General features: G+C 42.4%; 1 protein-coding gene across 1 annotated transcript; it reads left to right on the forward strand.

Annotated features, from left to right (window-relative positions):
• The first annotated feature begins 1,872 nt into the window (after window positions 1-1,872).
• UBE2N (ubiquitin conjugating enzyme E2 N) lies at window positions 1,873-21,209 on the forward strand. Its single transcript, XM_062015653.1, has 4 exons — window positions 1,873-1,969; window positions 19,336-19,582; window positions 19,769-19,909; window positions 20,525-21,209. The coding sequence occupies exons 1-4, from the start codon at window positions 1,940-1,942 to the stop codon at window positions 20,563-20,565; spliced, it is 459 nt and encodes a 152-aa protein (XP_061871637.1). The 5' UTR covers window positions 1,873-1,939; the 3' UTR covers window positions 20,566-21,209.
• Window positions 21,210-23,429: the final 2,220 nt, after the last annotated feature.

The raw sequence follows: 23,429 nt of genomic DNA on the forward strand, positions 1-23,429 counted from the left end.
GTGATCTCACCTATCTGAAAAAAACCCCAACCCCAAATGCTACCAAGTATAAAACCATCAAGAGTGCTGCCACCATAATCAAACAGCAAAACACTGCAGTCTCAGGAGGAGAGCCCTATCAGCACAGATTGTAATTGTTTATTCTAAGGCACCAGATGTGCTATAGATACTTTACTATCCGTGAAGCTATGACAAAAGCAGGCTGACATCCAGTTGATAAAATGCTTTAGGAGGGGTTTTTTCCCCTTTTTTACAGCTCTTTTGGTTTTCTAGAGATCAGCTTTTCATCTTTTTAGGTTAGACAGTAAATATTGTGAAGGTGCTGAACATACAGAAGTAACTGCTCAGTCTAGTTTAGTCATAGCAACAGGTTGCAATAATGAAAATGAAAAATCCACGGTTAAAGAACAGTTCTATGTGTAACTAGCAATACCAGATTTTGCTGAAAGGCTGCATCTAAACATGGCCATTTCACATGCTAACGTACGCAAATGATTGGCCTCCAGGGCAGAAAGAGGGGATGTTATTGATGAGTGCTTTATGTCCCAGTTCTGCAAGTGTATTTTCATGTGCTTTTCTTGTTGTGTGTGTCACTTCATTGTTGATTTGACTGACTTCAGAGAAAGTTACATCCAGGAAATTAGGAGAGCAGCTGAGTGCTCAAAGGGCTGGGTTCATAGAGATGATGAGTTTTCATGGATTTACATGAAGTCTGGAATTAGTGGTGCGTTCAACAGCTGAGCCTATCAAACAGCGCAGAACAATTCCGTACTTGTTAGTTGCCTTCTGTAGTGCCAACAGCTTAACGAGGATAGGGAAGGAAACTGAGGTAGGTTTCTAGGAAGTATTATGGGGAGGGTGAAGGAGGGAGGCACATACCACTCCTCTGATACATGTTTTGGGTTACCCTAACCATTGTGTAAGAATATGAATGCTAGAATTGTAGCATACAGAGCATGTCTGGTAGTGTCTGCAACAGGAGCGTTTCAGCAATTAGCCGTTCAGATTTGTCACAGAACTTTCAATTTTACCAGAGTGTACAGGAATTACGTACATCTACAGGTCCTGTTTTTCAGCCAGGAGAAAACACCTTACAGGGAACCATGTCTACTCAGGGACCTGTTCCTGCCTGTGCTGCCGACCTGATTGGTAACCTGTGGCAAACTGCTTCTTTTTTTCTGGGCTTTTATTTCACATCAATGCTTGCTGCTAGATGTTGCTATGCAGCCGTAGCAGTGCCCTAGGATGCTGTTTTGATGATTACACTCCACCTTTGATAATTACATGCTTCTACAGTATTTCTGCTAAAAAAGCTGGTTCATGAACCACGTGCTATTGCGGCAAAGATTTCTGAGGTATCTTTGTGACAGGTTTAGAAACGCTTCCACTGCTCCAACACGTTGCACTGTTAGGGCGAACAGGACAGGCCGGTGAAGTCCTGGTACAATCCTGCCAGTGCTGTGACGGCCCCACACGCTCACTACAAAGCCGCTCCTCGGGCCTTTGCAGATATCCCGTGCGCATCGCAGAGGGGGCCCATCAGAGGAGCCGCCGGCGGCTCTAACAGGGGGGCTCTGCCAGCTCGTACCGGCGCGGCCGACGAGGCCACTACCTCCTTCTCCCGCAGCCCCTGCAGGAGGGAACCAGGCTGCCTGCTCCGGCGCGGTTTGGCTGGGAGCAACCCACCGGGCCGCGAAGGGAGGCAGCGGGCCGCGCGTGCCGCTGCCTCACCGCCCCCGGGCCGCGGCCTGGCGGGGATCCCCCAGCCCGGCACCCGCAGCAGGATGCGACGCTGCCGCCGGCGGGGCGGGCGCGGCCTACATCGCCCGGCGTGCCGCGCGGAGGGCGGCGCCAGCGGAAGTGCGGGGCGGACTACTTCCGGCCGTGCGCGATCCCCGAGCGGAGGCGAGCCCGCGAGCCTGCACCCCGACGAGACAAGATGGCCGGGCTGCCCCGCAGGATCATCAAGGTACCGTCACCTTACCCACCGCGCTGTGCCGCGCCCCGCAGGGACTCCAGGGGCAGCCGGGCCCCGACGCGGCGGGCAGGGCCGGGCCGGGCCGCTTCCGGTGCTGGGGAGTAGGGCCGCTCGGGGGCAGGGCCGTCCCGTCCCCAGGCCTCCTCACGCCCCTGCCCGTGTGTGGGGCGACCCGTCGCCTGGCCTGGCCGCCGCGGGGACGATATGGGGCGGGGAGCTGCCTCGGGCATGGGCTTCCCGCCGCTGGCTCTGTGGCCGCCGCGGGGGCTCCCGGGCCCGACGGCGGCGTGCGCGGGTGGCGGGGAACGGCCGGGCCCTGCCGGCGGGCCGGGGGCTGCGGGCCGGATCGGCCCGTGCCTATCGCAGCCACCGCCCGGGCGGCGGCAGCACCTCACGGCCTCTGGTGCTGCCGTCCGTCGGGTGCTTGCGCGCTTTTTTCTGGGCCCGGAGCAAGGAAGGCACCGGGCGCACCCCCCGCTCCCTCCTTCCGCCGGCGGTGCGCCTCCTCGTTGGGGGCTCCCCGCCGACGGGCCGCGAGGCGCCCGGCCTGGCCCTGGCTTCAGCCCCTGGCACAGCTCTCACCGTGATTGAGGCGGAGGAGCGCGACGGCGGCACCGTAGTCGCGTTCCTCCTCACGTGTGAGAAGGGTCGAAATATAGCGAGTAGTTAAACCCGATCTTGAGCTGTTCACCGGAAACATCCGTGCCGGTGCGTGCCCGGCCAGCCTGGTCACTGCTGCGTGCGCGTTGAGCTGTCGCCCTGTAGGGTGTTAGCGGGTCAGCGTCTGGCCGCGGCTATCATATGCTGGCAGGCCAGCGTCTGGCCTTGGCTTTCGTATACCAACCATTGTAAGGGCTCTCGATTTTGGAGTACTTTCAACTGACCCGTCCGAGTGCAATTTCAGCTTGTCACTTAACAGAATTACAAGCTGTTAAAAATACAAAAGATAGCTTGGTCATGTCTTTGGTGTGGGTATTTGTGCCTGACTGCTCTCCCCAGCTCAGTTTGTGTTGATGTGAATTTAAGCCCTCAAATTGGTGATCATGCTCTTTACAAAAGTTACTGAGTGATTCCAGGAGGATTCTTTAGCCCTTGTAGGAAAGAACAGCACCATTGTTACTCACAAAGGTGAATGAATGTCACAAATCATTTGTAATGATCTGAGACTCTCTTGGTTGAACACACAATGTCAGCAACCTCTGTAAAATACCTGAGTGTAGAGTTTATTAAATAGTGGATAAAAAAGCCCAAACTGGATTTTCTCTAAAAAGTCAAATTCTCTAATAGGTGATAGAAGAGATGAGGTAAAAATAAGGTAAGAGTAATCTGGTAGGTGATAGAGGACATGAGGGAAAATAAGGCAGGAATAGCATTTTATCTAGTGTGAAACGGATTAAACTACGATTACTGCACAGAATCATAAGCAGTAAAAATAACAAGACAAATCTTACGGAGTGAGTTTGATGCTCATTCATCTGCCTTAGTACATGGCAAGCAAAGCCAAACATGTTTCAGGTGTGAGAGAGAACTCAGGTTCATTGTAGGGTGGAACTGGCATTCTTCACAGCCTTGTCAGTTGTGAGGCCAGTGACCCTGTTACTTTTTTTTTAATAGCCATTGACGTTGGTTCCCCTGAGTACAAACACCACCACTTGTAAGGTGGTGCATGATTTTCTTTCTTGGCTGTTTTACATGTTTTTATCAAGCTTTTCTAGAAAAAAAACATGTAGCAATTCAGATGACTTGTTTCAAAGATGTGTGATAGTATGAGAATGTTTCCTCTCTTCCTGGAGAGGGGAGGTGCAGCGCAGCAGAAGAGACCTAGAAACTTCAGATTTCCTCTGGAGAGTCCGTGTTAAAAGTTTTGGGGATTATTATATCTGATAGGATGGTGTGTAAGGTGAGATCTGTATTTCCACCGATGCGTTATAAATTGTCTGCAGCCAGTATTGGTTATGTTAGGTCAACAGTTCTTTAGCTCCCACACGGTGCATGCATTAGGTTGGCAGATGTGTTTACAGTCTGGGACTTGAATCTGACTACAGCCTCAAAAATGTGCAAAGTCATATTTTGAATATTGCAGCTGCAGAGATGCAGACTTAGAAATACGCCTGCATAAGCCTTCAGGAGTCTCAAGTGAGAATTGCTTTGACCTTTTCTATCCTGCCAGTCCTGATGCAAAGAGTTAAATTTCCCATTGCAGATTGCCTTGGAGGGAGAGAGTGAACTCTGCTGCTAGTGAGAATTTGAAAGATCAGGAAAGGGAACGGGAGAGAGGGGGAGATAGGAAAGAGGTGTAGAAGGGTGAAATAACTCTAGTAACAGGGAGTTTTGATTTTATTTATGCACAGCAGTAAATTTGATGGTAAATAGAGAGCTTGGGTTACTGTTAGGAAAAGACCTTTGGTCCACGTGCACCCTTTGTGTTGTCCTCCAAGGGAGCCTGTTGATGGCTGCTTGGGGACAGGAGTATAAGGAAGGATGGAATCTAACTGCTCGACATGCAGTTGGCGTTCCTCATCTTGACCGACTGCTGGCAGATGGCCTGGCTCTCAGGTTGACTAGCAGTCCTGGACTCTTCAGCTTGCTTCTTTGCTGAGTACAGGCTGTCATATAGCTCGGTAGGACAGCGGTAGCTTTCCTTGTCTCAGCAGGGAGTTCTATTTTTATTTCCGATACTTTCCCCAATTTCAATTAAAAGGTGCCAGTATAGATGTTGTGAAGCAGTTGGTACAGAAGATACAGTATTACTCTTGGTTTGATGTCCTCGGTTTACTTAAAAACACAGACTTGAAACAAATGGAGGAGGGGGAATGATCTGTAAGCTCAAGAGGTGACTTGCTTTAGAATTATTACTTAGTGTTGGCACATCATAAATGGTGCATAGAAAATGATGATATAGTTTTGACTCTTTAGAAGATTTTCCAGTTCCAATTATTACTTTTATTTTCTTCAATAGTCCAAACCCAAGGGTCCTCTTAGAATCACCTTGACAAGAAAATCTGTCACTGCATTTTTATTTTGTCTTATATTATGGCATATTTACATAGATGTGTGGTTTTTACACGGTAAACTTCTTTTTCCTACTACAAAGTATTAAAGAGTGAGCCACTGCAATAGACACAATAAATAAGCCCAGTGATTTTTACTTTCAAGTGCTCGTTAGACCAACTATCTCCAGTGTTGCAAAGTCACGTAGCTCCCGTCGAGTAAGGAGTTGAATTGCATCTGAATTTTTTTTTGTATTGTGTTTTCGTTTGGCTGACATTCAAACCACCTCATTGCTGTGTCAAGTGCAGCCGGTGAATCTGAATGGGATAAGCAGTGCTTTCTTGTGTCATCTTTTCAAATGCTTTTTTTCTGCAGTTTTCACTGCTGCAGTGATCTCATCGTTCATAATTTGATAGCCAGGTCTATGTGTTAACTGTGTAGCCAGTCGTTAGTAGCACTTGTTAGAATCGCTCATATCATGAAATATCGTATAAATAGCTGCTCATATCATGAAATAAACCATCTGAAACAGTATCTGAAACTTCTTCACGTTTTTTATTAATGAATTTATTGGTGTTAAATTACTGAGATTTTGATCTTCTCCTCTGCGTGATAGCATGTTGTTGTCTGAGATATTCTTTCCTTGCTGTTTACTTTGAGGAGCTATTTTCACGTTGCTGCTGGTGAGTTGGTGCTTGCAGTATTTTTTTGAGAATCTGGGTAAGATTTGGATTGATGATTTGCAAAATGGTACCTCAAACTGTAAAATTTCTTGGAGATTCTATGGAGGTTCTCATGGTGTATGTGGTGATAGGCACCTACTGTGCTCTGTAGTAGAGGTCATTGTAATCAGCTTTCTATGTTGTTTTTTTTTTTAAACATATGAATCAACTATTTAGTCTGCAACTTGTGAAGCTTTCTAGAAGTTACTAAACAGCATTACTGGCAGTCAAGTTGAACTTTCTCTCTTTGCCTTGGAAGCTATAGGCTCCTGGGGCATGAACATCTGTCTCCACATGAAAATGTAAGTTGCCATTGCTTTTTGATTTCTGAGTTTCCAGGCATTTTTATTTTCCTGGATTAAAAAACCCCAAACAAACTTAAAAAGACAGCAGGTAAACTTATTATCTTTTTGTGGTATTTTCTGTTAGTCTGTATGGTGGTGAGGCATGGAAGACATTGCTTCTGGATGGTGCTGTTCCTTGGCATTTGTCAGAGTAGCTGTATATTTAGTCTTTAATGTCTTTTTGCCTTTTGTATGTTGTTTGAATCTTGTGGATAATTACAAATTTGACAGAAGGGTGAAAATGTGGGAAATTTCAGAGGTGATTTTTTTTGTTTTGTTTTGTACTAGTTTTCTTAAAACTGCCTTCTCCCACCTGCTAACAAATGCAGGAAGAGAGAAAGATTATACATATGCTACTTTGTGACCCTCTTTGAGTTTTCTTGCCAGGTAACTGGTATAGCATAGGTTGACTGAGGCAGTGCAAGGGATGTATAGGCAGGTATTGTAAGCCTTGGAGTTTGACAGGACAGATCTTTTGTGGAGATGTGGGAGGGAAGCTGAGAATGTGTCTCTGGCCCAGAGGGTGAGAGGACTTTCAATGAAGAGTGTGTCCATCTAAGCCATGGGCAGACAGTTTCTCCAGGAGGATGCTCGGTGAAATGGTGTCAAGGGCCTTACTGAAGTCCAGGAAGACCACATCCACAGCCTTCCTCTCATCCACTAAGTGGGTCACCTTGTCCATAGAAGATCAGGGTAGGCAAGCAGGACCTGTCTTTTTATGGAGCCACGTTGACTGGGCCTGAACCCTTGGTTGTCCTGCATGTGTCTCGGGATGATCTGCTCCATAGCCTTCCCTGGCACTAGAGTCAGGCTGACAGGCCTGTAGTTCCCTGGATCCCCTTTCTGTCCTGTCTTGTAGATGAGTGTCACATTTGCCATCTTCCAGTCTGCTGGGACCTCCCTGGTGAGCCAGGACTGGAGAGTGGCTTGATGAGCACTTCTGCCAGCTCCTTCAGCACACTTGGGTGGATCCCATCTAGCCCCATAGACTTGTGTGCGTCAAGGTGGAGCAGCAGGTCACATACCATTTCCCCTTGCACTAAGGGGGCTTCATTCTGCTCCCTATGAGTGTCTTCCAGCTCAGGAATTTGGGTACCTTCAGGAACAGACTTATCCATCATGGGAAGATCATGAGTCCTGCCAGAAAACCTGCTCTAGTGTAGGCTCTGTTCTCTCTATAGGTCTTAAGGTCCTGCCAGGAACTTGCTTCAGCATGGTCACAGCCTCCTTTGGGTGCATCCACGTGCTCTGCTGTGGGGTCCTTCCCAGGCTGCAGGTGGATCTCTCATCCTCTGTGGCCTTCATGGCTGCAGGGGCAGGACCTGCCTTGCCATGGGCTGCAGGAGAATCTTTGTTCAGTTTTCTGGGGCATCTGTTCTCTGATCTGAGTGTCTGCAGAGTTGTTGCTTTCTCATATTCTCACTCCTCTCTCTGACTGCTGCTTCCTGGCAGGTTTTTTTTCTCCTTCTTAAATATGTTCTCACAGAGTAGTTACCACCATTGCTGATGGGCTAGGCCATGGCCTAGGTCCATCTTGGAGCTGGTTGGTATTGGCCCTGTCAGACATAAGGGAAGCTTCTAGCAGCTGTTCACAGAAACCTCTCTGTAGCCCCCACCACTACCAAAACCTTGCCATGCAAACACACTACAGATGGATGGCATGTGGCCAGAAGCTCTATATGAATCAGTGTTTGCTTTAACCACACTTTGGTAGTTGACCACACTATATATTAGTGTAAGACTAATGCGGATGTGCTCCGTCAGTATAACCACAGCAATGGTTTACGCTATTAGCTTTGTGAATTCAGTCAAGCCTCACTTTACTATAGCTGAAGATGCACCATGAAAAGCTTGATCTGTGATAGTATGTAGATAATCCTCTAGGAATTTGTATAGGATCTCAGCTTCACAGTTCTAAAGTCCCACAATCTGCTGTGGAAAATGCGAGAATGAGGCTGTTAAAAAAGGGAGAGTGATGCCAACATTAAAAATGCCCCTCTTCATGTTACTGTTGTTTGGCAACAAAGTCCTCTTCCACGAGTGGGTAGATTTTAGTTTTGGGGTTGTTTTTCTTACAGGGCGGTGCTGTTACCTGGAGTACATTTATCTTCACCTCAGTGTATGTGACTTTGCAGTGGTTAAAACTGTGTGGTGATGGGAAGTGGAGAGCCAGAAGTGCGTGAGGGAAAACTGCATAATCTCGAGTTTGCTGTGCTTGCTTGGCAGGACTGTAGTTTCAAGTTGCTGGACTATTTTCCATAGATTTGGTTCTAGTTTACTGATTGATTTCTGTTCTTTTTTTCTTTCTCTCTTTTTTTTTTTTTTTTTTTTTTTTTTTTTACAGCTTTTGCCTTTGACATCTTGACACTTGGGACATTTTCTTTCCTTTCTTTGGGAGTAGCTACAGCAGGGCTGGTGTTGGGGTCTGAGAACCTGCAGGGTGTTGGAAGTGTTAGTATACAGAGATGTTAGCCCAGTAATGAGTCTAGGAAGTGGAGGCATGTGGGATGCTGACACTCGGGGATTATATGGCAAGGAGGAGAAGAATTCATGCGGAGGCCAGCTACTGGAAACCACAAGTGCAGCCTTCTATTTATGATGTTTGACCTTTGCTTTATAGTTTGATGGATCTAATAGTCACTAATTCTTTCTTTTCCTAAAAGGTAGACATTATTTTCAGAAGATTTTCCCCAGTGTAGTTGTTTTACAGTGATAAAACTTTAATTTAAACATTCTGGAATCTCTGTGACAATGACATCTGTTTAGGTAACCAATTTATTTTCAGTAATGCTTGTTTTGGCCAGTTCTTTACGTAATTATACCTAATGAATTGATGGACTCTGAAAGAATTGGTGCCAAAATATGATGTACTGTTATAAGAATTTTTGAATTAAGTCTCTGTGGTTTTCTGAGGCAGCTTTATCCCTATATATAGAAGACATTTTTTACTAATATGTTTCACTTTCTCCTACTGCTGTCCCCTCAAAAATCAAAGCAAAAACGTGCATGCAGTTTACGTTCTTGTGTGCAACTTCTCAGTTCTTGAGGATCAGTGTGGTCTGCCCTCTTATCCCACTCTGACAGAGCAGGAAAGAACTGTCGTTTGGCAAGTAATCATGACCTGTGTACCAATGTGCTGCTTTAAGTTTCACTCTATGTAGCTAAAACCTTTAGTTTCTATTTTGTACCCCAAAATTAATCCAAACTATCAGATATGGTTGGAAGATAATGGCAATCAGAATGAAAATATGAAACAAATAAACGCTGTATGTAGTCTGAGATGCTAAAGTTGATGGTGTACTTCTGTGGTGTTTGCAGAGAGTCAGCACAAGGTGGAAAAGCTACCACCTAGTTAAGTTAAAAGAACCAGAAGTTGTCAAGGTGGTCAGCATGTGATTCATGTCAAGCAGCCTTGTTGTATAAACAGATTTAGCCTGGGTTGTGCTGGCACAAAAATTTTTATGTTTGGACCGAGGGATTGATTTGGCTCAGAACTCTGCACTAAAGGTTATTTCTTAAGCCAAATCAGCTCTGTGATCTCCTTTGTTGTTTGACTTTGCAAATGGTTAGGCTGGTTCTGAAAAAGGTGTATGCAATGGTGCCTGTACAAATCTGCGCTGCTGCTGAGAAGGTTGGGCTTCCTGTTCAGGCAAACGCTCCTGTTTTGAGGGAACAGGAAAAGGTGCAGATAGTTACAGGTGTGAGTGAAATTGATCAAGGACTGAGAACCAGGCTGAAATGATGGGGAGAAATGCAGTTTGAGGTAATTGTAAATATAACAACTGAAGCCAGTGAAGAATGAGATAAAAGACTTCCAACTGCAATGAGTGAAAATTAATGCAACTGAGGGGTTACTTTTAAAAAAAAATCTCAATGCTTTTTGCTATTGTTAGTGACTTTTCATCTACTTTAGGAATCTTCCAGAAGAACGTGGCAGCAAATGTCTGATCTTCCCTAGGAAGCAAATATTGAAGAGACTGGTGAGCAGTCAATTAAACGGAAAGATGCTTTTTTCCTCATCACATCATCTCCCACATAAATTGTGTGGTACCCTCCAAGTGACAAGTGTTACCATTTCAGCTACAGCAGAAAATGGAGCTAGCGGCTTTCATTTTAAGTCTGTCATCTCTTTTTTTAAAAACTAATTTGCAGTATCATCTGCAGAGTCTCAAACTGTCTTTCCACATTCTCTCTAAAAGTGGTTCTGGATACAACAGTTCAAACACATTTAAGATTAGAAGTTATCTTGGGATATATGCTGTAGTGGGTTGGCCTTGGCCAGCTGCCTACCCAGCCACTTTCTCTCCCCACTTCAACCAGACAGGACAAGAAAATAAGATGGAAAAGCTCATAGGTCATGACAAAGACAGGAATATTACTTACAGATTACCTGATCATGGGCAAAACAGGCTTGACTTGAATAAATAATTTATTGCTGAGTGAAATAGAGTTGGATGTTGAGAAGCAAACACAAAATTATACTAACACCTTTGTCTCCCTTTTCATACACTCAACACAAATCTTTCACTCCTGACTCCTCTGCCTCCCCTGTTCCTAATGGTTGTAGGGGGATGGGGAAGGGGGGTTTTTTGGTAAGTTTATAACAGATCCTCTCTGTTGTTTCCTCCTCATGCTTTTCCCATGTTCCACTGTGATGGTCTTCTCCATGGGTTGCAGTGTGTAAGTCTGGTTCTCCACAGACTAAAAGGAATCTCTGCTCTGGTGCCTGGAGCACCTCCTTACATTCTTTGACCTTGGTGTTCACACTAGTTTTGCTCTCACTTTCCATGCCCCCCCTCCCCCCAGTCATTATTCTATGTGGTATTTTATCTCCTTTCTTATCCTGGATGTGGCCCCAGCTTGGCTGATGGGCTTGAGTGATGCCCTGTGACAGGACTGTTGGAGCTCTACATATGCCTAGATGATTATACAATTAATTTAGACCATGCCAAATACAAGCTTTGTGTCTCAAAGAAGTGACGTCTGATAGATATTTCTTTCAATCTGGACACCTCCTTCATTTTACCAGTAATTTCCTTTTAGGCTGTCTTAGGACTATTCATGCAGCATTGCATCCTGTTGTTCCTTTTATGAATGGCCAAGGTTACCAAAAGCTGTTAGTAGGCAGCTGTTTGGAGACCCTTGCTTGTAGCACCTCTGGAAGAAACATTTCAAGAGATGTGCAGATTTCATGCATTTGTACTGGTAAAAGATGCTTTTACCCACAGCCAATGACAGTAATTCATCAGTTTCTGTTGGAGGTTGAGGACTTTGAATGCTGTCAGTCAACATTTTTGAGATTTGTTGCGGTTTAACCCAGGATAGCAACTGAGCCACACAGTTACTTGCTCATTCCCCTCCAATGGGATGGAGGAGAGAATCAGAAGGATGAAAGTGAGAAAATTTGTAGGTTGAGATGGAGACAATTCAATGAGTAAAGCAAAAGCTGTGTGTGCAAGCAAAGCAAAAAAAAAAGGGTTCATTCCCCACTTCCCATGGGCAGGCAGGTACTCAGCCATCCTCAGGAAAACAGGTATGACAGTGACTTGGTAAGACAAACACCATCACTCTCTTCCTCCTTCTTCCCCAGCTGTATATGCTGAGCATGATGCCATATGGTGTAGGATATTCCTCTGGTCAGCTGGGGTCAGCTGTCCTGGCTGTGCCCCCTCCTAGCTCCTTATGCACCCCCAGTCTGCTCACTGATGGAGTGGGGTGAGAGGCAGAAAACGCCTCCTCAGATCTGTGTAAGCACTGCTCATCAGTAACTAAAACATCCCAGAGTTATCAATGCTCTTTCCAGCACAAATCCAAAATGAGGTCCCTTACCAGCTACTGGGAATAAAACTATCCTAGCCAAAAACCACTCCAGGGTTAAAGATCTAGTTAGCCTAGCTTACTTTTCTTGAGTTGAATTGGGAATGGTGACAGGATTTACTTTCTCATTGAATTTGCAACATTGTGTTTTCTGTTAAAGGGATTGATAAGCACTAGTTGTGCCGTGAGCTACAACTCTGGTTGTGGGTTAAGTTTAAGACAAAGGTACTCGCCATCGTCTGTGCTCCCTGATCTGTTAAGAATAAAACCACCTGTGGTTAGCTGAATCTACAGGTAAAGATGGATATTACTTGCAGTTTTTCACTAATTGAAGTAGATGAGAGGGGGCTTGTACCTTGCCTTGGCCTGACAAAATTGTAGGAGTGTAACCATCTCAGTAGGTGAAGCTGAAGGTAAATTGCTTGACTACTGCGTGGAGAAATGAGTTCGTAAATGTGCTGCTGAAAATACAAGGAAAGAATCATTCCCCTGAGACTTTGCATAAAGATGTAGTGTTGTGCCATTTAAAATATTTAACAGCTCTAAGACCAGCAATATTTTTTCTTTGTGTAAGAGGCCTTATAATTCTGTTTAAAAATTTCAGAAGAATTTTATCACGGCTATGTTGACCTCTGAAAGTCTTAATGATGCTGTCTCTCTCTTTTTTAAGGTACTAGTATAAAGCTGCTAGTCCTAGTCTCAACACTGTAAAAGATTGCTAGATAACTGTTTATAACAAGTAAGAAGATACACAGAGTCTTTGGTGTTTAAGACTTTTATAGATGGATACAGAATTTTAATTTAGCAGTTTACCATCTGTTACTGAAATTAGCCCGGTTGGTAGTTAAGCTTCTTCCTTTGGAATGAGGAGATAGCCTCTGCGTTTCCTTTTTAGGTTGGTTATGGAATAGTAAACTGTTACGCTCCTATCTCACTGTGATTAACACTGCAGTCTTCAACTCTCTAGACCAGCCCTTTAACCAAAAGGAGCAGTCTGTTCTCCCATCCTTCTCACAGCATGTGTTTGCGCTCTCCTTTTTGTTGGCACAGCTGTTTGCATGGACATGTGGTGAAATGCATCAGGGACCCTTCTCCCTTGCATGATTTTTTCCCTTTTCTTTCTTCTGGATCAGCGACATGCTGTGTTTCATTGTGAGGTGGAGAGACAGCTCTGCAGGCAAAAGTGAAGGTGGATGGCTGAAGTGGAAAGGCAGCACAGCTTTATTTTTTGTTCCCTTTCCCCACGTGGACACTCATTTATTAGCTTCAAGTGATCAGGCTTTGTAAGGTGTTGGAATTTCTCTAAACTCCCTTTGTTCTAATGAATTTTATGAATTTCACTAGGTGATTTCACAGCTGATATTAAAGGACTGTGTAGAGAAGCCAGCACCATGTTAGATTCTGTCAAAAAGTGTCTTCCTTCAATTGTAACATCTCACTAAAGGCTCCTGTGTTTAAGTTGTGGATTAATATGCAGAAATTTTTACTTACCGAAGGTAACGGTATAGCAGTAATATTGAACAGGAAACAAGGAAATGAGTATCAGGAATCTGAGTGTTCAGACACCTGAATTACGAAGCAAAACAAAGTTATCTGAAGACATGGAGCTTGGATTTGTTCTTTGAGCTAGTTTGTGTTCACTTTGCAAGCAAGCTTATTTTCTTAAATTCCAGTGGCTTTCATGTAGTAGCCTTAAAGTTCTTGTATTTTGTAGGTGCTATATACAGATTTGTTCTTATCTCTTTTAGCCACATCCCTTGGCAGGCAGTGTGAAATTTGTGGTGATTAACTATTGCCATAGTACAGGAACCAGAATTGCAGTTATTTTTTTCCAAACAGACAATACTTTTTTTTAGAAAGCAATGAGAAGACTTAAAAATGGTCTAACTCCATGCAACAGTTTCTTTCTTCAGTACTGGAGCGAATTCTGTCAGACAAATGAAGCTTTAGAGATTTCAGTTCAGATGCAATGACTCTGCTATGTAAGAAATAATGTTTGGGTTGTTGTTTTTTTTTTGCAAGTACTTGCGTATGTGAGTTTTCCGACTGTAGTTGTTTGCCTGTATGCCACTGTTTGATCCTGCCTTAGTCTCTTGATAGCAGGATTTCTGAAGTAGTTTTTTGTTTTCCAAAAAACGTTATCATACAGGATTTCTTTTCTTTGATATTTTGACTGAGACCATGACAACTTGAGGCTTTTATAAACACTACTGCAAGATTAGAAGGGATTTAAAAAATAGTATATTTCTGATGGATTCCTTCTCTGTGCACTTGGTCATATCTTCATGTGTGCTAACAGTTGATTTTCATGTATGTCTGTGTGAAAGCATCTTCTGGCTTGTTGCAAAAGCTCAAAGACTGAGACATACCTGCCCCCTTGCAAATAGATCTCTCCTGTTTGTGTGCCTTCTCTGTTTTGGCAATCTGAAAACCCCTCACCTATACCTACCTGCTCTGTTGGCCTCTTCTAAGGATCGCAGCACTTTTTTTTCCTGAAGCTTCTTGTCCTCACAGGTTACTGTAAAAACAGGTTGAGGATTTCTCCCCCTTCGGGTACAATTAGTTTTCAATTTAATGTCTTCATAAAAGAATAGTTCTGCAGGATGTCAGCTACACCATCTGTCCCATCCGTATCATCTGTCACTGTACTTTAGGCCACCTGTGTTAATAAGAGAAGCTTTGCTTTTGCTTGTCAAAACACCTTCAACACTTCTGTGGTTTTTTAACACATAGTTAAAAATGAGAAAGATGAAATTGTGGGGGACATAACCAGTTCTGAATGACAGTATTTCAGATTGTTCTTTATGGTTTTGGTTTGGTTTTTTTTCCCCAAGCAGTGACTGACATATATCTTCTTTTTGGGTTTATTAACTTTCTTTTGTCAATGGAAGTTATTACATTAAGTCGGAACTGGAAAAAGTGGACTAAAAGCAGGAGCGACAAGATCTCAATCTTAAAATATTGCAAAGTATGACAAATAGAAATAACTACCTTCAGTGGCATGGGATACTTCATTAAATGTCTTAGGGCTCAAAATATGTCCTGAAATCTCTTCTGTGAAACTTAAATCAGTGTACTAGAGGAAAGTTAATAAGAAATACCATAAAGTGCTATTCTGGAACACTTATTTAATGGAAATTTGTGTTCCCGTGAAGACAAATTTACCTGCTCTACTGTAAAAACATTTATTGTGAGCAGCAGAACTGGAAAACCTGTTTTTCTGTGAGTTTGTCCTTTTTCTTTAGCATGTTAGTATTTGGGTGTCCTAGCTCTTTTTATCCTTACTGGCAAGGTTTTTGACCACGCATACTTGGTTGGAATAAGCTGGCCAAACAGTGTGTAATATCAAGGTTCTTCCAGTCTCTCCCTTAGGTAGCACTGAGCTTGGATTCTGTCTTAGCCACTGACCAGCTTACAAAAGGTATAGAAAAGTTGAATAGTGCAAAGGGTTCAAAGGCAGTCTTGGGGAGAAAAGTAGAAGTAACAGATTGCGTAAAACACGCTTCCTCAGTTAAAAACTGTTAGAAAGATTTCGCCTAAAAATCATATGGCATATGCATGATCTTCCTGATTGGTTAAAAAAGGTGAAAAGTTAAAAGTTTTAATTAGAAGTGATTTATTTATGTATTTTCAGACTCTTGAGAGACTGTTTTTCTTTGGATAACCATCCTCTAGGGAAAGCAATATAAAAGTACAAAATAAGATCAATATGTAGTTAAGCACTTCCTTGTTTGTAGGTTGAGTCTACATCTCGTGACTCTCTTCTGGATGACTTAGAGGGTGAGGTGGTTGGTTTTTGTTTTGTACACTTACAAAGCCCCCCCCTCCCCATAAAGTTTATAAAGTTTTATTTGAAATAAAACTTTGAAATAAAATATAAATATAAATATAAATAAATATAAATATATATATATATAAAAATATAAAAATAAATTTGAAATAAAATATAAAGTTTTATTTGAAATAAAAATGTAAGCAGTTCAGTTTCTTGACCTGGTGCTTACTGTTGACCTGTAAACAGACAAGTCATACTGGAGAGAAGCAGTTATTTCTCCAAGTCAAATAGATTTTAGTATCAGCATGTCTTTAACTGTAAAATATGAAAGTCAAGTCCCTGGTATCACCTTAGAATTAGACCTGCTTTTATGTTTAAGCATTTTATATGCTTAGACTTTAAACCAGAACTTTTTGATGAATTTCTCACTCAAACAGCTTCTCACCCCACCCTTAACAGCACATGGGCTTGTAGGAGCAGAGTTGGGCGGGAGCATGGCCAGGGCAGCTAACTCAAACTAGCCAAAGGGCTATTCTACACCATAGGATATCAAGCCCAGTAAAGAAATTGGGGGAGTTGGTGGGGAGGGGTGGATCACTGCTTGGGCATCAGTCAGTGAGTGGTGAGCAACTGTGTTGGGCACTACTTGGTTTTGGATTTGGTTTGAGTTTTTTCTCTTTTTTTTTTTTAAGATATCTTCTTTTTTGTTCATTATTTAAAAAAACATTGATTTCATTTTAGTTACTAAACTGTTCTTACTTCAACCTTACTTTCCTGCTTCTCTGCCCTGTCCCACATGGCAGGCCACAATGAGTGAGCAGCTGCGTGGCCCTTTGTTGCTGCCTGAGGTTAAACCATGACATGCTGTTTTATAAAGGTGCCTGTTCTGAACCAAAGCTCATTCTCATCCTTTGCTGAAAGCAGTAGTGATGTATGGTCACAGGAGTCACGACCTCTCAGTTTGTGCATGTCAGAGAAGTTTAAGCCAGGTGCTTGGTGTCTCAGCATGATGGCTGCATGAAAGCCTGGCGGATATGAAATATGACCGTCAGTCGGTTCCCTCACAGATTTCTTGCAAGTATTCCTCCTCATCGCTGTTTGAAGACAGCGTCAATTATGCCAGTAGCGGTGGAGCTCCGTGCACAGTGCAGGAAGTGAGGTGTGCTTGCTTAAAACATGTTTCATCTAATATTAATGTTCCACACAGGGCCTATGTGGGTACTGAGCAGCCTCAGCACTAGTGTAGCTGTAGGCAGTGTCGACGTGCTCCCCTTTCCTGTGGTTTTTGTAGCAAGATAACTGCTTCCACAGGTAACGTAGAAGCAGAAGGGACTGTCTGGATGTGATTGCATAGTAGCAGAGGCATAGCCCCTCCCTTATAGTGCACTACCTCAATTAGAAGAATTGTTTTTCTCATGTGGGCTCGATCATTGTTTATTGATAAACGTTATTTTAGTGGCAGAATGTGCAACTTGCAGCCAGGCGTTGCTCCCTCAGTCACAGCAGTGCTGATGCTGCTGTCGGAGAACTGCTGATTCCAGGTTATTTTAAGCCGGGATTGGCTGCCCAATGTGCTTGCAGTCAGCATGCTGGCATAGCTAGGGAAGGGGATCTGGGCATAAGAGAGCTTGAGTGGGGGCTAGGGACTGCTGACTATTAAAATTATTACCCTTAAGAAAACAACCAAACTTAAATTTGAGCATGCCCAAAAGAACCGAAGTTGTGATTTGCCTAGCGGGTATCTGGCAAGTCCAAATGGTAGCAGCTGTGAAGAAGTTTAAGAATTGGGTCTTTTCATTAAGTTCTTTCTTTTTTAATTTCAAGTTGGCTTGCTGTATTAGTTTGTGTTTGGCATAAGACACTGTTTTCTCTGCCAAAACTGTCAAACTATAGTAAGTATATGGGTCTTCATAGGCAGAAATCCAAATTGCCCCGTTTACCTGCGGCAGTGCTCGTACTGAAAACTTGCTGAAAGAAATGGAGAATGTTTTATGCATTGAGAGGGATAATCTATAGTTTCTTATTCACTTGACTTTCATACCACTGAACTAAAGCTTTAAGCATTCATCATGACTGCTTTTGTACAGAATTACTGTACAAGTAAATAACCAGCAGAATGAGAGATCAGAGTACATAAAAAATTTATGTGTATCTTTTAAAATATACTTGCAGAAGTGAGTGTAGTGTGGGTGGCCCTCCAGTAAGGTGTATAAGCAGCATTGGCAGCTAATGCCTGTGCAGCTAAATGTAGTCACAACAACGAATTGGACCAAGTAAATTTATTTTTATGATTGCATATGTACATAGTAATAACTTCAACACGGTGATTTGTAGGACCTTGACAATTTTGAGAACTGAATTTTGACACTAATTACTATGACTTCTTTAGCAAAAAATACTCATATATAATATAAAGTGAGGTGTTATTTAACTGCAACAAGACAGCTGTGTCAAACAAACTTTTGCAAACTTATTTCTACAAAATGCCAGTGTTGTAACAGTCCAGTTATGTTTGAAGAAGATATTAAGCCATGTTCCCAGAATCACAGAATCTGAGGTAATCCATCTGTTTTGTGCTTGCATTAGTGCTATTGTAGATACACAGAATAAATATGTTCTAAAGCTAGAATAATAAATTAATATCACACCTGCAAGTTACCATTTTTGTCAGTAGAAAGAGTAATTTTTCTTTGTGAAAGTCAACACAGAAGGGTGGTGAAAAAGAATTAACTGCACATAGTGAAAACAAGCTAGAGGAAAAACAGGAAATGGGGCTAAAATTACCTGAGGAAGTGAAGCTTCTGTAGGACTTCTTGTCCCTCTCTAATGTCCTCTTGCCCATTTGGGCCTCGGGTTCTTTTTTTATAAGAAAGAGCAGAATAGTGCTTACGAGACTTGTGAAGGCTGGCAGCAGAGGAGAGGGGAGGATGTACAGGAGTTGGTCGGTCTGTCTGCTCAGTGCAGATAGTCAGAAACTGAGCAGATCTTAGTCATGGTCACAGTGTGGTGCCTGAGGCAGGACTGGTGCTGTCAGCAGAAGAATTGAGTATCCTTACAGAACAGCTTGCCTGTCCCCTACTGTTTGTTATGGTGATTTTAAACATGGTTTGTACATAGTCTGAAACACAAAAGATGTGCATATATATATGTAAATATATAAAACATCCTTAAAAACACCTTTAATGCTGCAGCAAAGTACTTGAAATTCCTCAAAATGGGATCTGATTCATTTACCGAACCAGTCCACTCGTGTTAGAGTAAACTTTGAACGTTGTCTGTGAGTGATTAACCCCTTTTGGCTTTTCACTTACGGGATTTTCTGTTTAAGGTGAAGTGGGAAATGCTTTTGGTATTTTAATTGTGATATTCTTTAAAGTGCTTTTAAGTATACTGAAAAAAATAACAGCTTGCCAGTAGTTTAATCGAAAGTTCTGAAATTTACAACTTAATTGCCATCTATTACCCTGCACTCCAGAAGCACACATTATGACAGCAGTTGAAGTACCCAGACGGAGACGTGTACCAGTTTACCACATCCTCAGCTTCTTCCTGCGGGTGTTCTTTGACTTGAAGGCATTTACCTGACATTATTTCTGTGGATGTAGGCAGATAGCTCTTTATGAACACTTGTTTTTTAAATAGTTTGTACAAGCAGTGCTTATCTTAAATGGCTTGTGTTTGTAACATTGCATCTTCTTCTTCTTCCAGGAAACCCAGCGCTTGCTGGCAGAGCCAGTCCCTGGGATAAAAGCAGAGCCAGATGAAAGCAACGCACGTTATTTTCATGTGGTCATTGCAGGCCCACAGGATTCCCCCTTTGAGGGTGGGACATTTAAACTTGAACTATTCCTTCCAGAAGAATATCCAATGGCAGCTCCTAAAGTACGTTTCATGACCAAAATTTATCATCCTAATGTAGACAAGCTGGGAAGAATATGTTTAGATATTTTGAAAGGTAAGTGCTACCTTGCTTTTTTTGATCTCATTAAGTACAGAAACTTGTCAATTGACCCTAAAAAGAGTTTTCATTTGTTTAAAAGAATACCTTGCTTACTCTTTAATCTGAGAGAGGAAAGCTCTGTGCTGTTTCTGTCAGTTATGGTAAATACGGTGTTTCATACTGCAATAAATGTCTCTTCAGATAAATGGTCCCCAGCTTTGCAGATTCGTACAGTTCTGCTATCAATCCAGGCTTTGTTAAGCGCTCCCAATCCAGATGATCCACTAGCAAATGATGTAGCTGAGCAATGGAAGACCAATGAAGCCCAAGCCATAGAAACAGGTGATGTATCTTACACTTCAGTTTTTCTAGTTTGAGGAAGTAGCTGATTAGTAATTGGTTGGGGCATGTAAATCCTGACCTCTTGTTTTATGTCTGCAACTTGCAGAAGCATACTGTATTGCACACAGTCACAGTCTCAGTACCCTGAATGTGCCTGCAGTGGTCTGTTTTCAAGTCTGTGAGGCTTGCTAGAGCAAAAATGCTCTTGGTCCGTTGTGTCCTGAGTTTTCATGTTCCTGACTTGCAAGCGGGTCCGAGTTTGGAGCTGTGTTAAAGTACCCACTCTTGCTTTTCCTCTAAAGCCTAAGGAGCAGATTCTCCGGTGTCAGAAAGTACACCTCTCCCATACCTGCTTCTCTGCCAGGCTGCAATAGATTGAAAGAATTACTGTGTTACGCCTCTTCACTTTGGATCCGCTGCAGTTGGGCCACTGCTGTAATATACAAAAGCTGACAGCTGCTGGAGGTCAAAATTGCACTTAAAATCTCAGAACTGCTACATTTTGTGTACTTGCAGCAGTGGTGTAAAAGCAATCATTAAAAATAAGTATTTGAAATGACTTTAATGAGCCCGAAAAATACATCTTTCCTTAAATGTGTTTCTTTTTCTTCACAGCCAGAGCATGGACTAGGCTATATGCCATGAATAATATTTAAATGCGCTTTGAACATCAAGTGTGCATCACTTCTCCTGTTCTGCCAAGACCTCTTCCTTTTTTGTTTGCATTTAATGGACACAGTCTTAGAAACATTACAGAATAAAAGCCCAGACATCTTCAGTCCTTTGGTGATTAAATGCACATTAGCAAATCTGTGTCTTGTCCTAATTCACTATTGTACCGCATGAGCAGAGGCTAGAAGTATCATCTGGATTGTTGTGAAACTGTTTGAAAGCAGCAGCACATCTCTGCTTTTAATCATTTTTCCCATCATGGTTTAAGTATAAGCACTGTGAATGAAGGTAGGCAGGGTTAGCTGTGGGGCTTATTGTTTTAATTTTGTGGGCTCCTCCTCCCTTTTTATGGTGATGCTAATTGCATTGGTAAAAGCAGCTAACCAGTTATACTTTAGAATATACCCTCTAGCCCAGTCTAACTTAGACGCTGTAGATGGACAAGCTTCATTGTTTGAACAAAAAATGGGAACATTAAAACATCCATCACCTTCACTAATAATATTGTGATTCTGCTGTCAAGTGTAGAAAAATCCCTCCAAGAAAAAGCTTGTGACCATTTTGTATGGCTTGTCTGGAAAACCTCCTGTAAATCTTATGTTTTAGTAAAATATTTTTTGTTATTCTACTTTGCCTTTGTACAGTTTATTTTGCTGTGTTTTCCTTTCTTTAATGTGACAATCGTATTTAAAAAAAATGGAAACCAGACCTGATGATTTGTCTTTACCCATCTGACAGATTAAACAGAAGTGGAATTCACAAGATTCTAATATTTTTTTTTTTCCTTCTCTCTTTTTTTCCCTTCTGCTTGCTGCCTCTTTTGATTAGCTTGTGTTATGTGGGTGACCCTACCTGGCCAATTTAATCTGAAATTGCATTTGGAGTGACTTTTAGAAATAAACTCTGATGTAACCATTGTTACCATAATTGTAATGCACTGATATGCATTGTTGTGGAAATAACCATAGTCAAGTAGGAGGTTTGAGAGCAAAGGACAGCACTAATTATGAGTGCTTACCCTTCTCCTTGCTGGTGTTCATCAGATGTTAGGTTACACAGTTTTCTAACTTTGTTGGCTCCTGTCCTCTATTAAGGTGAAATACCAGTGTGCAGAACCACTGCTACATCCAGCTTGTATATATGGAGTGATGTTTGCTTAACTACTTACAGCTAGTGTCTTGTCTCACTGGTTTTCTCTACAAGCCTTATTAAGCTATGTGCTTGAGCAACTGAACTGCTTAAATAGCAACAAAGCTTCTTTGTTGGAGGGAAGGAAAGTGATTAAAAGCTTCCTTCTCATCCTTGTTTTTTTGTGTACACATCTTGTCTGGCAGTTGGGCATCTTCTCTGGTAACCCATCTTATTGCTTCCCTTGATTTCTTGTGTCCCTGTTCTCTTCCTTTCCTCAAGCCCCTCTCCCTTACAAAATGAAAAGGGAAAAAAACCCAAGGCTTAAAAGCTTTTTGGTGAGGCTGATCTGAAGTGTGTAAATGACAGCTTGTAGTGGCTGCAGCAGGGAGTGTTTTGTCATGCAGTTCAGGGGTATGCTGATGTAGTCTATTTTCTCTCTTTTGCTTCTTCTTACTCTAGTGTCATCTGAGATTTCTGTAGAACGTGGTGTATTTATTGTGCTCTTATGTAAGATGAAGAATATCTATTAAAACTACGTTTTCCAACAGACAGTGCTTTCAGTGGTTAGTAACTGGTATTGTCCCTCAAAGTACTCCATGTAACACGGTTGAAGCTTGGTTCAGAATTCAACTTTTTTACCAGACCCAGCTATGGAAAAACTTTTAAAAGTTTTCTGTGTTGAATGTAAGTCAGGGTTGCATTCGGGGCTTGTGACACATTGTTCTTCAGAGTGGGTGAGCACCATTCTTGTTAGACATGAGCACGTGCTTGGTTTAGCTGACATACACCCTGTAAGTGCTATGAACATGGGCACCTTTTGTGACAGGCAGCTGAGAGGACGTGAGCTGTGTGGTAAACCCTGCATTCACTTCACTTCTTTAAAGCTTGACCTTCCACTGCATGTATGGCTGTACTCAGTTCTGGTTCTAGACCAAGTAGGAGTGGCAGCCCCATCAAAGCACTCTCTCGGAAAGGGGCTTTCCTTCCCTACAGTGGAAAAATGGGACCTGACCTGGCACTTAATTTAACTACTGACTAGGTGGGATGAATCCAGACCCAAGGTAGCTTAGCAGATGGCCAGGTGTTTGCATGTTCAGGGCTTAAAACTCAGCTAAAGCTGTCAGCTAATTGCAGGATGGAATTGGAACTAAGAGCTTGATGGAATATTGTTAATAGAAAAAAAAATCCTCTGCCTCCATTTGCTAGTGACTGAATGAAGTGGGTTATAGAACCATTTGGGTACCCAGTACTTATCTGTCTAGGTTTTTAAGTGTCTCAACAAATTTGAGGTTCTATTTAAAAAGCCCGTGCTCTTAGAGTTTGAATGTATGAGTCCATAGTGGTGGTATAACTGAAGTGAAGTAGTGTGACAGGATAGATAACGTACTTCAGAGGTTTCTCAGTCGGTAGTTTTAATGAAGGAAATTTTAAATGGGCTTTCTAAAATTGAAAATGTGTTTGTTGGGAGGTCTACTCAGGCACGTTTTAATTGTTTTAAAGTTGATATATATTAAATAACTTGCAGTTAACTTTTACACCTGACTTGAGCCCTGTGTAAAGCCAAGCTGGGATTTCATTCTGTCTTACGCTGACGAATGTGTGAAACTTTTAGGCTAAATTCTTTGAAGGCAGTTAGATACAACTTTTTCATCAGTTAAGCAGGTGTATATTCACAAACATTCTCTGAAACTCAAAGTTACTTCTGTTACATCTACCA

Source organism: Colius striatus, chromosome 1 (genome assembly GCF_028858725.1).
Source record: "Colius striatus isolate bColStr4 chromosome 1, bColStr4.1.hap1, whole genome shotgun sequence".
Taxonomy (NCBI): domain Eukaryota; kingdom Metazoa; phylum Chordata; class Aves; order Coliiformes; family Coliidae; genus Colius; species Colius striatus.